This window comes from Strongylocentrotus purpuratus, unplaced genomic scaffold, assembly GCF_000002235.5.
Source record: "Strongylocentrotus purpuratus isolate Spur 01 unplaced genomic scaffold, Spur_5.0 spur5_scaffold_12, whole genome shotgun sequence".
Taxonomy (NCBI): domain Eukaryota; kingdom Metazoa; phylum Echinodermata; class Echinoidea; order Camarodonta; family Strongylocentrotidae; genus Strongylocentrotus; species Strongylocentrotus purpuratus.
This window is the reverse complement of record NW_022145597.1, coordinates 17255407-17271305: the sequence shown is the minus strand read 5'-3', so window position 1 is coordinate 17271305 and position 15899 is coordinate 17255407. Positions and strand designations below refer to the sequence as shown.

Sequence of the window (15899 nt, the reverse complement as noted above, 5' to 3'; positions counted from 1 at the left end):
ATTTCATGATGGCTGAGGGATGAAGTCAGTAAGGACCAATGAACAAGCGCCACCTGTTACTGAACCATGCACAGGAAGTGTGATCATGCATATTCATAGATGGCGGAGGAATAAGGTCCAGTGAGGACCCATGAAGAAGCTACCCCCCCCCCCCTCTCATGTTACTCAGGCGACATAGACGCTTCTAGAATACTATTTTTAAAATTCTAAACAATCCGGTGTAATCCAGTTTATGCCAGCAATGCAACAAAAGACATACATAATCCATTGTAGGATATGCTATTGGTGGGTACCATGTACACTGGCTTGTCAATAGAGGACAGCATACATGTTTGGTTCAGCCAAGAGGTTTATTCAGAGAGTCTGCCATAGGCCGCCAGGTAGAGAGCATAAATGAAATATGATCATCAATTAAAACCATTCCATGGTATCTTGACCATAAGCTAAATACTATGTGGCACAGGCCCTCTGCGAATAGACATCCCAAGAAGTTTCTCCAAATGCCCAATGTAGCCCCCAGGACAGTGTCCTTGGCCCCCTAAATATATCTTCAAATTTCACATACAGGTCACAGGTCTTTGGTAGGAGACTAACTGAACGTGGAGGAAAGGGGATTCCCCATTGAAAAGGTTGACCGAGAAGCATTCACCGACATTGTCGTGTAGATATGACCTACATGTGTTAGAGTATGGAGATGGAGTTTTGGAATTGTCACATTTTTCTGATGTTTGAACTAAAACTAATAAAGCAATCACTTGGCCTATATTAAAGCTAGTAGATGCAGCTTAATAGTTGTATATCCATAGGGCATACCGGTAATCATCTTTTTGGTATTTGCAATTTAAGGGAATAAAGAAGAGAAAGTGAATTCACTTCCCTATCCCCAGCTGTTGGTGATACTGTCTAGAATAAACAGAATATTGAGAATAATAGTATACCACATATTGCTTGATAATATGAATCAGGTAAAGTTATTCCAGAAGCATAGACACTGTAGAGAAAGGTATAGCATATAATATAGTATGACATACGTTGGCTTTTCACAGGGGAGATGTCAGTTGGTCTAGAAGTGGTACTGTCTAGAATAAACAGTATATTTAGAATGACAGTATGCCACATATTGCTTGAAAATATGAAACAGGTAAAGTTATTACAGAAGCATAAACACTGTAGAGAAAGTTATAGCATATAATATAGTATGACATACGTTGGCTTTTCACAGGGGAGATGTCAGTTGGTCTAGGAGTGGTAATGCCTGTGGTACAGTCAGCGCTTTGTCTTTGCTTACAAACTGACTCTGATCAGCCCCTGGTTAAAAACTGAGTCATTTCTTTTGGATGGCGCTATTGAAGGTCGTTCCCAGACACAAATAATCATTTCTGATTGATGCACTTCTGTAAAAACTAAATTACACAAACACATACAACACACACACATCCACGCAATCTATCAGGGAACCGGTATCTTCTTCCAGCTCGGAGGTTTATTGCAACATTTATCCACTCATGTCCGTTTTCTGCCACCCTAGTATACTCTTGCAATGTCATTCCACTCCCAGTATTCATTAACGTTCCTCTCCTAGTTTGTTCTTGGTTTCCCTCTAGGTACAATACGTTTTACTTTTCCTTCTAATAAACTCTGTCAAGTGACTCTGATGCCTTTTAATGTGGCCAAAGTATTTCTGCCTTTCCTTCTTTGATCATTCCTAAACAAATGAACTGTAAAAGGATGAATGATCTGCAAAAAGAATGATTTGTGAAAAGACAAATGGTTTGTAAGAAGATGAACAGTCTACAAATAGACGATTGCCTCGTAAAAGACAAATGATATTTTGCTGAAAGAGGAGAGATTTTTTTTAAAAGTGGAATTATTTTGATGATAGACAAATAAATCTTTAAAAGTGGAATAATGAGATAATTTTTCCCTTCTGGTCTGCCGTACAGACTTCAGGGGCAGAGCAGTGGTCTAGTAAATGGAAGGTCACAGGTTAGAAACCAAGTAAATGCACTAATGCCCCATGGTGAGGCATTGATCCTCATTCCCAAGATCCTTGGAGAGGACTCGTAGCCATTGGTCTCCTGGTTGCTCACTTACAGGGTAAAATCAGACGCAAGATTTCTTAGCAGTCCGGTAAAACAAACCAAGCCCAACCAAGCCCAACCCAAACCTTTTAATTACGGTTGCAATTGGGTATTATGTTGGTTTGATATTAAGGTTAGGTATTGTGTTAGGTCCAAGGTTGAAGTTAAGCATTCAGCTAGTGGCACAAAACAGTTTTTGCAGGAGAATATTGTATAACCAAAACTAGACCATTCACTGCACCTGTATTTATATAGCAGAATGCCAGAATCTGTGGAACTGCAGGATCAGGAAATAATCAATGTACTAAAAATTCCTGTCAGAAAATGTCCACAATGCACATGATTTGTAGATGGTGATGAGTTAATATACAAGTAATACACAGCAGTGAGGGCATTAGTAAGAATTACCCACAAAAGGTACCTTTGGAACAGTCTAACACGCCCGAGGCGATAGCTGAGGGTGTTTGGACTGTTTTGAAGGTACCGAGTGCAGGTAATTTTACTATTGCCCAAACAAAATGATGTATATTATTTGTTGTATAAGATTATGTTTTTTGTTTTTCTAAAATGATGATTTATACTAATGACCGGTGTTTGGCAAAATAAATGCCTGGTCACGTGTACGTTCTCAACCAATCATTTGATTAGGATCCACGACATCATCTTATAATGCCATACTGTATATTCCATGTTTATTTTTTGCCTAGGATCGTGGGAATACTAGACGAGCCTTACGACCGCATTCACTGTATCGGTATCAGTGGAATGCCAGGCTCAGGGAAGACCCGGCTGGCCAAGGAAGCCACTTACAGGCTCATCCGCTATGGTCAGGTCATCTTTGTGGACCTCAGAGAGCTTCCCATGATAGAAGATATCTTCTTTGCCATAATGCATGCCCTGGGTGTGGAGTGTCGCAGCTACGAACCTGATATGCTGTATGCCTACCTGGAGCACTATGATCCCAAGAAGCATGGTGAGTTCAATCTTTGGTCATGCCATGTGCCAGACTTTAAAATGCAGGCCTGATAATTACCTGATTTTTATATTTTTTCCAGATTTTTTTTTTCTTACCTGATTTTTTCCAGATTTTACCCTTATTTTCCCTTATTTTCCCAATTTTCCCCCAATTTTCCCCCAATTTTCCCCCAATTTTCTTACTCAAAAGAGAGGGGGGATGTTGTTAGATCCCATTTGTTTTTCCCTGAATCCCTTTTTTTTTTTTTACTCAAGGGGGGGGGGGGGGGGGGGGGGAGGGGGGGGGGGAGAAGAGGATTTTTTCCCCCCCTTTTTTTTACAGTGCTCACTATCATCCCTGAAAATGACTAAAATGGCTTCTGTATAGCTGTCGTATCTGTGACGCTATGATGCTCATGGTATTTGGACACTATAACGTAGGTAATAGCGGAGTCACCAAAGAAACCGGTGCCCAAGCATGTCAAGTACCCTTTTACACCTGGGTGGAGACTGGCAAATATAGATTATTGTCTTGCCGAAAGACTTTAATACAGGGGTAATCAGCAAAAGACTGGCATGGAAAATTCAGAGACTTTGAGAAAAAAATTCTGGGGAAAATCAGGGAATTTTGTATCTCATGTCAAAACAGCATGTCCACTAGATGAAGCCATTTTAAACTGGAAATTTGTTGAAATGATAATCCTGACATTTGGAGATATGGTCAAGAAAATATAAGGGAAAAGACAGACTTTTCTCTATATGAAATTTTGAGGAATCTATGGAACTGTTTTTTGTTTTGTAATTGAGAAGAATATATATATATGTATATATATATTTTTTTTTAAACAGCTGGGGCCGTCATCATCCTAGACAATGCTGACAAGCCTCTGGATCCTGGGACCCCAGAGAAGCCCAATGAGGCATACAGTCAGTTTGAGAACATGGTGGACAACATGCTCAACCTGGCCAATCCTAAAGTCAAAGTGGTCATCACCTCCAGGATCGGTATGGAGCACACAAGGATCAGCAGTCAGCACCTCCACTGCTTCCGTCTTGACGGGGAGAATGATCTGGACGTCGAAGCTGCCATTGAGATCATCAAGTACCATGCTGGGAAGACAGAAGTTGAAGATGAAGATGCCCGTACCTTGGCTGATCTATGCGGAAAGATTCCACTGGCCTTGAAGGTGGTTTCCAGTCGCTTCCAGGATGGCACTATCACACCCAGGGATATGATCAAGCACTTGTCGCGGCATGACGATGTCCAAGCCAATAGGCTGGTTGGTAGCCTTACACACCTTGGTCTTGCCAAAGACGATCAGTTGGCCTTTAGCTTGCTAAGCACCATCGAGAAGCTCCCAGAGGCCTACCAGCGCAATCTTGTGAGGTTGTCCGTGATACCTGGGACATTCGACATGAAGGCGGCACAGGATATTCTGGAGTATCAGCGCAAGGATCGCGTCGGTCTCAAGCTGGATCTGCAGGCCTTGAAGTACAGGAGTCTCCTAGAGAGTGACGTTGGAGAGGTAGAAGGGAAGAGCAAGACGGGATCTGCAAGGTACAGTATTCACCTGCTCCTTAGATCCTTCCTGCAGCAGCTATGCACCAAAACTGATAACCCGTTGGTGGCAGAGTATGAGAAGGGTGAGGAGAGGTTCATGAAGCACTTTGGTAAGAAAATACAACGCACTGCAGCTGTTTTCCAGAAGGATTTCGTGAAGGCGTTATCAGCAAAGCAAGATGAGAAGGCTAACTTCATGCATGTGCTTGAGTACTTCAAGTTCAAGAAGTTCCCATCAGATAAGGAGAATGACTGGCTTCACATGGCTGTGGAGCTGATGATGGTTCCAAAAGAGAGGCGTTCCTTTTATAGTATCTGCAAGGGCAGGGCAGAGAAAGAAGGCAAGAAGCAGCTGTATGCAGAGTTCTGCTGTCACGAATCCCAGCACCTTGTGGATCTTGGGTTTGATGTAGAAGCCATCATGCCTCTCTTTGACCAAGCAGAGAGCATCCTGAAGGAACTTCCCGACCAGACATCCAACTCTGTCCAGCTCAGTTATGCTACCCTGTACCACTTCAGAGGCAATGTGATGACACGGCGTCTCAAAGGAATAGATGCCCTCAAGCAGCTGAAAGATTGCCTGCGAATACGCAAAGAGATTCATGGGGATCACTTCTTAACGGTACGAACCCTGAACCTCCTAGGCCAAGCCATGCAGTCTGCTGCCAAGGTGGAAGGCATGGGGTACATCCATGAAGACATGGTGAAAGCCATCGACTACTACCGCAGAGCTCTAGACATGTGCACACGCATCACAGGTTCAGAGAGACACGTCGATATTCCGACCATCCAGCTGAATATTGGATCATGCTTGCATGAGTTGTCAAGGTATGGCCAGGCGCTGGAATTCTTTAAGAAATCTCTGGAGTTAGAACGTCTTCTTGGGATGGATGGAACACCAGGCACTTGCATCACTCTCAAGAATATGGCAATGAGTTACTTTGCTCAAGAAAAGTAAGATGACAAGCTGTATTTTGATTTTCTTTTCTTTTCTATAAAACTTCCAAAGTTTCTTTAAAAAATAATATAAAATCATGGAAACATGCAAGACAAATTTAATGTAGATCTGTATTCGTCATGGTCTTCATGTTTTAATACACGCCTGTAACATGCCATTACATCAAATGTCCCAAAGACTGCACAATCATTTCTGTATAATGATCATTTATAAATTACCTTTACATTGCTACTCAAGTTATTTTACTGCATTTCTTAGCCCTATTGGGTTCAAGGATTTTTGACCTTCAGAGAGAATATATCAACTCTTCTTAGACCATAAATATAATATGACAAAGATGTAAAGCATATGTCCTGTCCTTCTCGTAAATGGAGTTTGATAGAATGAAGAGTATGGGCACACTGGCGTTTAGGTGAAGTTCTTTGACTATTATATACGAGAGGTCCTGAGTTTGGTCCTTGGTGTTTATATCTTTAGACAAGTTGCTCTTACCGCAGTTGTCCCTCGTGAGTGAGGTGTATTCAATGAAAGCCTAGCAACGCTGGGGCATTAAAAATTCCAGGGCCATCAGGAAGAGCAGTATTACACATATAACACAGCCGAGACTACCCTGGGTAAAACAGTGTTGTTGTTCATATTGAGTAAATTTGAAACTTGTTATCATTATCGTACGTGGCAAAATTGTTTCCTCTGTGTCATTCTCAGGTACGACAATGCTCTCCCACTGGCCTTACGAGCCCTTGAAGGCCGCCAGGCTCTCCAAGGCGTGCACCCCAACACCGCCCGCAGTCTATACTTTGTCGGTGCCATCCACCTCGCCTCCAAGAAGTACCGGGATGCTCGACGCTACTTTGACAGGTCCCTGGAGATGGAGGAGACCCTCTGGAGTAGAGGGATGCCTCACAGCCCGGACTGGGAACATCTGAAGCAGCGCTTCCATCGCCTTCTGGTCATCCAGGGCAACAAGCAGGCCGACCTGAGATACCGCAAGAGATTCAAGGTGAACAACCCGACATGTGCAAAGCTGCCAACCATTGCTATTTTGGGACAATCAAGCTAATGTTACACGTATAAACAGCATACATTTCTCTCTTTATTATCCCCTCGCCGACGAAGTCGGAGGGGCTATAGTAACGCTGCCGTCCGTCCTTCCTCCCTTCCGTGCGTGCGTCCGTAACGATGGAATTTGATATGAAGGTACATGATATCAAAATACAGGCTAAGTTCGATTTTGGAGTAAGTAGGTCAAAGGTCAAAGGTCATAGCTCATTAAATGTGCAAAAAAATACACATCTGGTTTCCGATCGATAACTTTAGTAGTGTTTGACGGATTTTAATGAAATTTGACATGAAGGTTCATGGTATCAAAATATAGGCTAAGTTCGATTTTGGAGTAAGTAGGTCAAAGGTCAATATGCGAAAAAATACACATCTGGTTTCCGATTGATAACTTTAGTAATGTTTGACAGATTTTAATGAAATTTTATATGATGGTTCATGGTATCAAGACACAGCGTAAGTTTGATTTCGGAGTATGTAGGTCAAAGGTCATTCATTAAATATGCAAATCTGGTTTTCATTCAACAACTTGAGTAATGTTTGACGAATTTTAATGAAATTTAATATGAAGGTACCCTGTGTCAAAATACTAAGTTCTAAGTTCGATTTCTGATTAAGTAGAACAAAGGTGAAAGGTCATAGCTCATTAAATTTTCAAAAACACCTATTTATATATGTGAAAATGTGGTTAACTTCCTTGCCTAGTAATACAATAGTCCAATGGAGGTAACTTGTTCTGACGTACATGTATATAGGCCTTTTGTACCCTGCGAGGGGATGCTACGATTTGTGTTGACTTGTCTGATTCTTTTTTGCTTTGCTCTTGGTGTGAATCATAGAAAATATACTTTATTAGAGCACTTTGAAAGTCTTACAACTTCTTGTCATTCAGGACATCAAGCAGGTGATCCTCAGATTCTGCAAGAGATTTAAGGTGAACAACCCATATGCATACATGTAATGTACAAGTAGCTGATTACTTTTCCTTATGTGGTGTCTTTATGCAAGTATCTAAACATTGTCATCTTTACTATTTTAGGAAGCAGAAAAGGAGCGAAATCGAGGGGAGATTAGCGGTTGGATTAACAGGGGAGACGATGATTCCATCTCTACATCTTCATCTGGATCCATAGGTTTGTAAATTAACTCTTTCAAGAGAAGGTTGAGTTCTGGAAAGAGGTGACAAATAATTTGTTAACGTTATCATTGTATTATGCAAGTGTGGAAGAACATGAGATAAAAAGTGTTCCCTGAAAAAGCATGGCTCTTCAAATGCCTAAATATATTAAATATGGCATGTAACATCATAAAAATTGGGACGGATTTTTATGCCACATGTTTGTGCTGTCCCATATACATGTACATCATTCTTTCTTTCCAATCTTTACCAAGACTGGGCCAAATTTCTTATCATTATGATGATTCCAGAACCTTGCAGTACACACCAATATTTAAATGCTAAGATGTTCAACCTTTTCTGATCCATTCCACAACGTTTCTTTCATGAAGCAATTGCATGACCAGAACTCAACTTTATCTTTAAGTGCTTCGTTCACTATCTAGCATGCTTAGCGACTTGCTGCATTCACCGATCAGCACAATACTGTAAATACAGTAGGCATAATGAATGAATATCCCTAATCCGTTTCAATCCTCATAGCACAAGGCACTTCCTGTGAGACTTCCATGAATAGCAAGAATGAAAGAGCTACATGTAGGTCACATGCAGATTTAATGCAGGAACATAGATTTAAATCAAATGTAAATAAAATGGCCTGGAAAGCTGTTGGTGAGTAAAGAGTGCATAAAGAGTTCAAGAAATCTTTTGACCTTTTCACACCTGGGATGGTATACTGGGCCTTTAAAAAACACCCTGGACTTTGGGAAGTGTTTGCACATGCTCTACAACTCCTTTTTGCTTTTATAAAATGTCATCTTTAATAGGCTTGTAATAGGTTGATAAACGCTCTTGATGCTTCCATAAGTCATTACGTATTATACTGCTCCAAAGAAGGCAATATCTCTTGAGTGAATGGGCTATCCTTCTGTATGACATGTGTGTATTGTAGAATATGAATAGAATAATGTAAATTACACCAATGAATTGCAAATATATACTTTACATTGAAGCATGATCATCATTACAACAGTATATATACACTGTATATATACAAAGTCAAACCTGTCTATAAAGACCACCCAATGGAGACAAGAAAAGTGGTCTTTATAGGCAGGTAGTCTTTATGTACAGGTTCTTTTAGTACATGTTTCTATGTGAAAACATTTTCGAGGAAAACAAAAAATGTGGTCTTTGTAGACAGGTGGTCTTTCTATACAGGTAGTCGCTAAAGCAGGTTTGACTGTATACATGTAGTGATAAAAAAGAGGGCTTGTGCTTGAATATCAAATTTGAAACAATAATTGTTTTTCTTGTAGTTCATCCTGCAAAGAGAGTGAGGTCTTCTTCTGAGAGTGCTTCTACTACCTCTTCAGACCACACCCATGAGATGAGCAGAGGAGGGAGGGGAGGGGAGAGGGGAGGAGAGAGGGGTGCAGTGCTGGTTGCTGGTGGTGATGAAGCAGATCATATAATGGACCCCCGGGATGGACTCATCATAGATACAAATGAAGGTGAGATGGGAGAAGGGGGAGGGAGGGGGAGGGAGGGAAAGAGGTGTAAGAGATGGGGAAGGGAAGGGGGAGGGGGAGGGGGAGGATGATTGGTGGCGATGAAGCAGATCATATAATGGACCCTCGGGATGGAATCATCATAGATACAAATGAGGGTGAGAAGGGAGAGGGAGGGGAAGGGGAAGAAGGTGTAAGAGATGGGGGAGGGGGAAGGGGGTGGAGAGGATGACTGGTTGAAATGAAGGAGATCATATAATGGACCCTCGGGATGGAATCATCATAGATACAAATGAGGGTGAAATGGGATAAAGGAGAGGGAGGGAAGGGGGAGGATGGCTGGTTGAAATGAAGCAGATCATATAATGGACCCCGGGATGGACTCATCATAATGTAGATACAAATGAGGGTGAGAAGGGAGAGGGAGGGGAAGGGGAAGAAGGTGTAAGAGATGAGGGAGGGGAGGGGGAGGATGGCTGGTTGAAATGAAGGAGATCATATAATGGACCCTCAGGAAGGACTCATCATAGATACAAATGAAGGTGAGATTGAAGAAGGGAGAGGGAGGGGAAGAAGGTATAAGAGATGTGGGAGGGGGAGGGGGTGAGGAGAATGACTGGTTGAAATGAAGGAGATCATATAATGGACCCTCTGGATGGAATCATCATAGATACAAATGAGGGTGAGATTGAAGAAGGGAGAGGGAATGGAATAAGATGTAAGAATGCGGGAGGGGGAGGGGATGAGGAGAATGACTGGTTGAAATGAAGGAGATCATATAATGGACCCTCTGGATGGAATCATCATAGATACAAATGAGGGTGAGAAGGGAGAGGGAGGGGAAGAAGGTGTAAGAGATGGGGGAGGGGGAGGGGGGTGGAGAGGATGACTGGTTGAAATGAAGGAGATCATATAATGGACCCTCAGGAAGGACTCATCATAGATACAAATGAAGGTGAGATTGAAGAAGGGAGAGGGAATGGAATAAGATGTAAGAATGCGGGAGGGGGAGGGGGTGAGGAGAATGACTGGTTGAAATGCAGAAGATGATATAATGGACCCTCGGGATGGACTCATCATAGATACAAATGAAGGTGAGATGGGAGAAGGGAGAGGGAGAAGTTGTAAGAGATGGGGAGGGGGATGGGGAGGATGGCTGGTTGAAATGAAGGAGATGATAAAATGGACCCTCAAAGACGGACTCATCATAGACACATCAAATAGAGAGGAGTTGGGAGAAGGGAGAGAGAAGGGAAGGGCACATAGAGAGGGAGGGGGACAAGGTGTTGACAAGAGAAGGTGAAGGGGAAGAAGAAGATGGGAGCTAGGGTAGAGAGATATGTGATGCTGGCTGGTGGAGATGAAGCAGATAACGGCTTGGACCCACAGGATAGACTCGTCATAGATACAAATCAAGGCGAGATCGGAGAGTGAGCAGGAGGAGGGCATACATCTAAGGGGGGGGGGGTAGAAGCCTAGAAAGTGTTGGAGGGGAAGGAGGAGGGGAAGGGGGGATGGGGTAGGAGGAGAGAGGGATGTGGTATTGGCTGGTGAACATAAAGTAGGTAACAGGTTGGACCCACAAGAAATTAGATACAGGTCCAGTTTAGTTGAAAGAATGGGATGGCAAGGGTACAGAGAGCAGTGGAAGTGTTGAGAGGAGGAAGGAGGGGGCAAGGGCGAGGGAGGGGGTTTATACGGGAATAAGGTGTTGGTTGGTGGAGATGAAGCAGATACATGTAAATGCAAATCAAGGTAAATTAGGAGAAGTTGAGGGATAGACGGAGTTGGAGGGAGAGAGAAGAAGGCGAGGGGGACGGGTGGCTGGCTCCAATGAATCAGATTGGTTCTGTGGGACAATTCGGTTTCGCATTAAGGAAGAGAATGATGAGGTTGAAACTTGGCACTCTATAAATCAATGGTTTAACGTTACCCAGTCTGCTAATATGAATATGGACCATATACATTTGTGTGTAACACCATACAGTGTGCATGTACAGTACAAGTAGTCTTGTCCTTCAATATATATCTTTGCTATTCAATTTTAGGAGGTGACCTCGATTTGGGAGAGGGCGATATTCAAATTGAGACCGTATCGGTGTCCTCCGGCGAAACGGGCTACTCTGGGGCTCCACCCATCCCCATCAGGTTCGGCCAATCAGAGGACAGGACGGACGAGGGATCCGTCTATGACCAAGATTCTGAAGAGGAGGAGAGGGAGAGACAGGCCAAGAGGAAGAGGAAGAAGAAGGATAAGAGGAAGAAAGGAGAAGAGGACGATACAGATGGAGGTAGGTTTTGTCTGATGTCGCCATTGATATGTCCCAATTTTATTTGATAGGAAGCAAGAGTGCTAACACCGGCCTCTTGGTATGTAATCAATACTGCGGATTACAACATTTATTTTGAACATCTTGGGATATGTTTTTAATGGAAATTTACCTGAAGATAATGTTTACAGGCCTGATAATTACCCAATTCAAATGGGTTTCCCAATTTTTAAAATTTTTTCCTGAATTAATTATTTTTTTTCCTGATTTTTTTATTTTTTAGTGCTCACTTTCACCCCTGTGTTTATGAGGAGAGATGATAGTGTAGACATTTGGAATGTTATTCTTGCCACCTGGAAAATCTTCTTTATCTTGAGTACATAGTATCGACCTTTTTTATTTCCATAAATGATCTGGTGATTCAACATTTTCTCTGGGCTTTATCTATGGGGCTAGGGTTGCAGTTTGTTTTGTTTTGTTACAATGCTGGTTTAGTGTTAGGGTATGGGGTGGGTTGGTCCAGGGGTGCAGATGGAAATTTGGGTAGTGTAGGTAATTGACTACGGGTCAATTATTGCAGAAATAAATGTTTACATGTGGTACAATTGTTGATTCATGTCTCTACTTCTCTAAAGGACTTTGGAATGCACTATACTACATATATATAAACTTTGTCCTTTTTAATATATAGGAATATTAATATGTTTTATACATGTACCTCGATTAAACTATTTTTGCTGCTCCTTTCTTTTCAACTCCTCTGATCCAGATGAACAAGAGACATACAACTGGGATAAAAGCCTGTGCAAAGTCATGTGATTGATAGATCATGTGATTGATACATCATGTGACTGTCATCACCATGAGAAAAGTCAGGTGACTCTGATCAACCACCAAAGTATGTTACATTCAAGAGTTTTAACTGTTCTTTTTAGCAAGGGATAATATCTTTTATTTTCAAATAACCCTTTATTTACAAACAACCCTTTAACAATTGAAAAGAAATGTAATCCCGTTCTCGCCACCCATGTAATTTTTGCTTACTATCACATTTTAGAATGATATATTACTGAATTACAATTGACACAACACTTTATTTTGCACTTCACAGCAGTTTTTTGCCACATAGATGGCCCTCCTTAAAAATGTGTGAAGGAGTCATCTTGTGAATGTTTCTTATGTTTCTAAATTGATCTGATTTGAGAATGTAATATCATGTAAATATTTGAAAGGTTCTGGAGATCCTAGTGCGTCTATGAACTCTGCACCCATTTAGAGATAAAAATTTGATGTCTATTTTCTGGGCTTATGAGAAAGAAAGGATATGTCCTGAAGTACATGTAAGCAATTACCGGAAGACCTATGAATCTAAGTCCTCTACAGATGGCATTGTAATTGAGGATGTATGCCTTACCAAAGGGTACTACCAAAAAAGACTTGTGTGGTTTTGAACCCCTGTCCAGTTGGTTCAGATACCAAACACTTTATCCACTAAGCCACTGCTCCTCATCAGAAAAATTAAAGAGCATGCTGATATTTTAAGAACAATTTTGCTCTTTTGGCAGACATTTACTTCCACTCCAAATCAACAAAATGTCTTGCCATATGGGGAAAAATGAAAATATATGGGAACCATATATATATATACATTTATTTCTCTTCTTAATATCTATATGAATGAAGAACAAAACAATTCTTTTAAAGGATGACAAGCATCATTTATCTTGCCCAAGCATACACTTATGACTTTTATTAACTGAAATACATGTAGAAGATTGTTTAAAGTGTGTTTTATTTCTATATTGGCCCTGTTTGCCTGTTTTGCTTATACATGGATTTGTATTGTTACAGTACTTTAATGTATTCCTGTATACCTGGAATTACAATTTTCTTGCCTGCATGCAGCTAACTTGAACATTTATTTCGATTTAATTATGGGCTTTTAGCCCTTCAGCTGAATATATATGCAGTATGAATTTTTGTATTTACCAAGACCACAGGTCATTGCTCTTGTTTATTTATTTTTTATTTTTTTAAAGAACTGAATATTTGACTTTCTTATGTCCAATTTTAAGCCCATGTATTATTTATAAGATTTCTTGCCTGCTTTCTTAAAATTAGATACATGTATTTGTTTTGTAACAGTACTTTAATGTATTCCTGTATAACTGGAATAAGAATTTTCTTGCCTGCATGCAGCTAACTTAAACATTTATTTTGATTTAATTATGGGCTTTTAGCCCTTCAGCTGAATATTTATGCAGTATGAATTTTTGTATTTACCAAGACCACAGGTCATTGCACTTGTTTATTTTTTATTTTTTTAAAGAACTGCATATTAATAATAATAATAATAATAATATTGGATATGTATTTAGCACACATATCCACCCTACAAGGTGCTCAAAGTGCTCCAATATTCGACTTTTTTTATTTCCAATTTTAAGCCCATGTATTATTTATTAGATTTCTTGCCTGTTTTTTAAAATTAGATACATGGATGTGTTTTGTAACAGTACTTTAATGTATTCCTGTATACCTGGAATTAGAATTTTCTTGCCTGCATGCAGCTAACTTAAACATTTATTTTGATTTAATTATGGGCTTTTAGCCCTTCAGCTGAATATATTTATGCAATATGAATTTTTGTATTAACCAAGACCACAGGTCATTGCACTTGTTTATTTTTATTTTTTTAAAGAACTGTACATTCGACTTTTTTATGTCCAATTTTATGTATACTTTTCGGAGCTTCGCTCTTCACAACTTAAATGCTGATGGGACATTTATGTCTTTTACTACATGTAGCATTAACTGAATCATTTGAATGCATTCTTAGAAAGGAAAACAAATGGAATGATTAGAGATCAAATTAAAATATGAATTAACATTATTAATTAAATTGTAATAGTATAAAGTGTAATAGCATAATATATAGTATATTCAGTACTAGAGTAATGTGTTCTGCAATCATGAGATTTGTAAGTTTGCAAGGAATTTAAGATTTGCATTTTGTCTGTGGTTAATATCACAATTAATTTTTTTTAAGTAATTGTAATAGAAATGAAATTCTTAATCAATGTATTTTTCTGAAATGCAATATCTTTCTCCTTTGTTTTTCATTTGCCACTTTTTCAAAAGACTCTAATGCCAGACAAAAAAAAAATGCACATTATAAATGTAGTACAATGTACTTGGACAAATAGAGCAGAAAATTATGTTGTAGGAAATCTTTAGAAAAGATACAAAGTATCAAAGTTATATGATTACCACTATGTTGATGTGTGAGTGTCTTGATGAAGTCTATATCATGAAAATAAGTTTCTTAATTCATACAAACAATGTATACATGACATATAATGTACCCGCACAAGCAAAAATTACGTTATAGAGAATTCGCACTAAAAGATACTTCGTATCAAAGTTTGTGATTGCCATTATGTAATCTTGACCAAGTCAATAATGATGAAAATAATTTTAATGGGATTCGTAATTCTGATAAAAATGTATACTTGTACATGTAGTACAATTTAATTGTGTGATTAGAGAAAAAAATTATGTTACACAGAATTTGCACTAAAAGATACTTGGTATCAATGTATGATTGCCGTTAGTTGATTACGTACATGTAAGAGTGTCTCGACCAAGTTGGTATAATGATGAAAATAATTTTTGATTGGGATTCTTAATCCAGATGTAATGTTTATGCACGAAGTAGGTTTTGCTTTCATAATGAGAGTGAACAATTGTGGTGGTGGTGGTGGTGGTGGTGGTGGTGGTGGTGGTGGTTATTTTACCTGACTGCTAAGAAAGCATAAATGCTTGTTAGTAAGCAACCAGACGCCGACGGCTTCAGGTCCTTTCCGAGGGATCTGGTAATGTGTTAGAGGGAATTTGTATTAAGTATCATGTTTCTTTATAGCACAATATGATATTCAACTCTTAAAGATGAAGTTGAGTTCTAGTCATGCGATTGCATTGTGAAAGAAACGGTGTGGAACCGACCAGAAAAGGTTGATCATCTAGCATATAAGAATTTGTGTGTATTGCAAGGTTCTGGAATCATCAAAATGATAAGAAATTTGGCCAAGTCTTGGTAAAGTTACAAACACTTGCACAGAAAGATGTATATGGGACTACACGAACACATGGCGTAAAAAGCCGGCCCCCCCCCCCCCCCCCCCCCCGATTTTTACGATGTTACATGCATATTTAGAATATGAAGGCATTTGAAGAGCCATGCTTTTCAGGGAACATGTCTTAACTGATGTTCTTCCGCACTTGCATAATAAAAATGAGTAATGCTCACAAATTATTTTTCACCTCTTCCAAGAACTCAACCTTCTCTTTAAATTTGAAACAACTCCATTGCACTAGAGCATTGATAT

At 39.9% G+C, this 15899-nt stretch overlaps 1 protein-coding gene across 2 annotated transcripts in view; it reads left to right on the top strand.

The window, feature by feature from the left end:
* LOC100890186 overlaps window positions 1-15116 on the top strand; it is a 31752-nt gene extending 16636 nt beyond the window's left edge. The window contains exons 5-11 of one of the 2 annotated variants that reach the window (XM_011685274.2): window positions 2789-3054; window positions 3885-5550; window positions 6260-6554; window positions 7653-7746; window positions 9050-9244; window positions 11293-11532; window positions 12281-15116. In XM_011685274.2, coding sequence (XP_011683576.2) covers window positions 2789-3054; window positions 3885-5550; window positions 6260-6554; window positions 7653-7746; window positions 9050-9244; window positions 11293-11532; window positions 12281-12330 — 2806 coding nt within the window. In that variant the 3' untranslated portion in view covers window positions 12331-15116. Of the gene's footprint in view, window positions 1-2788; window positions 3055-3884; window positions 5551-6259; window positions 6555-7652; window positions 7747-9049; window positions 9245-11289; window positions 11533-12280 lie in introns of both variants that reach the window. The other variant, XM_011685273.2, reaches the window with a different exon arrangement.
* The last annotated feature ends 783 nt before the right edge of the window (window positions 15117-15899 follow it).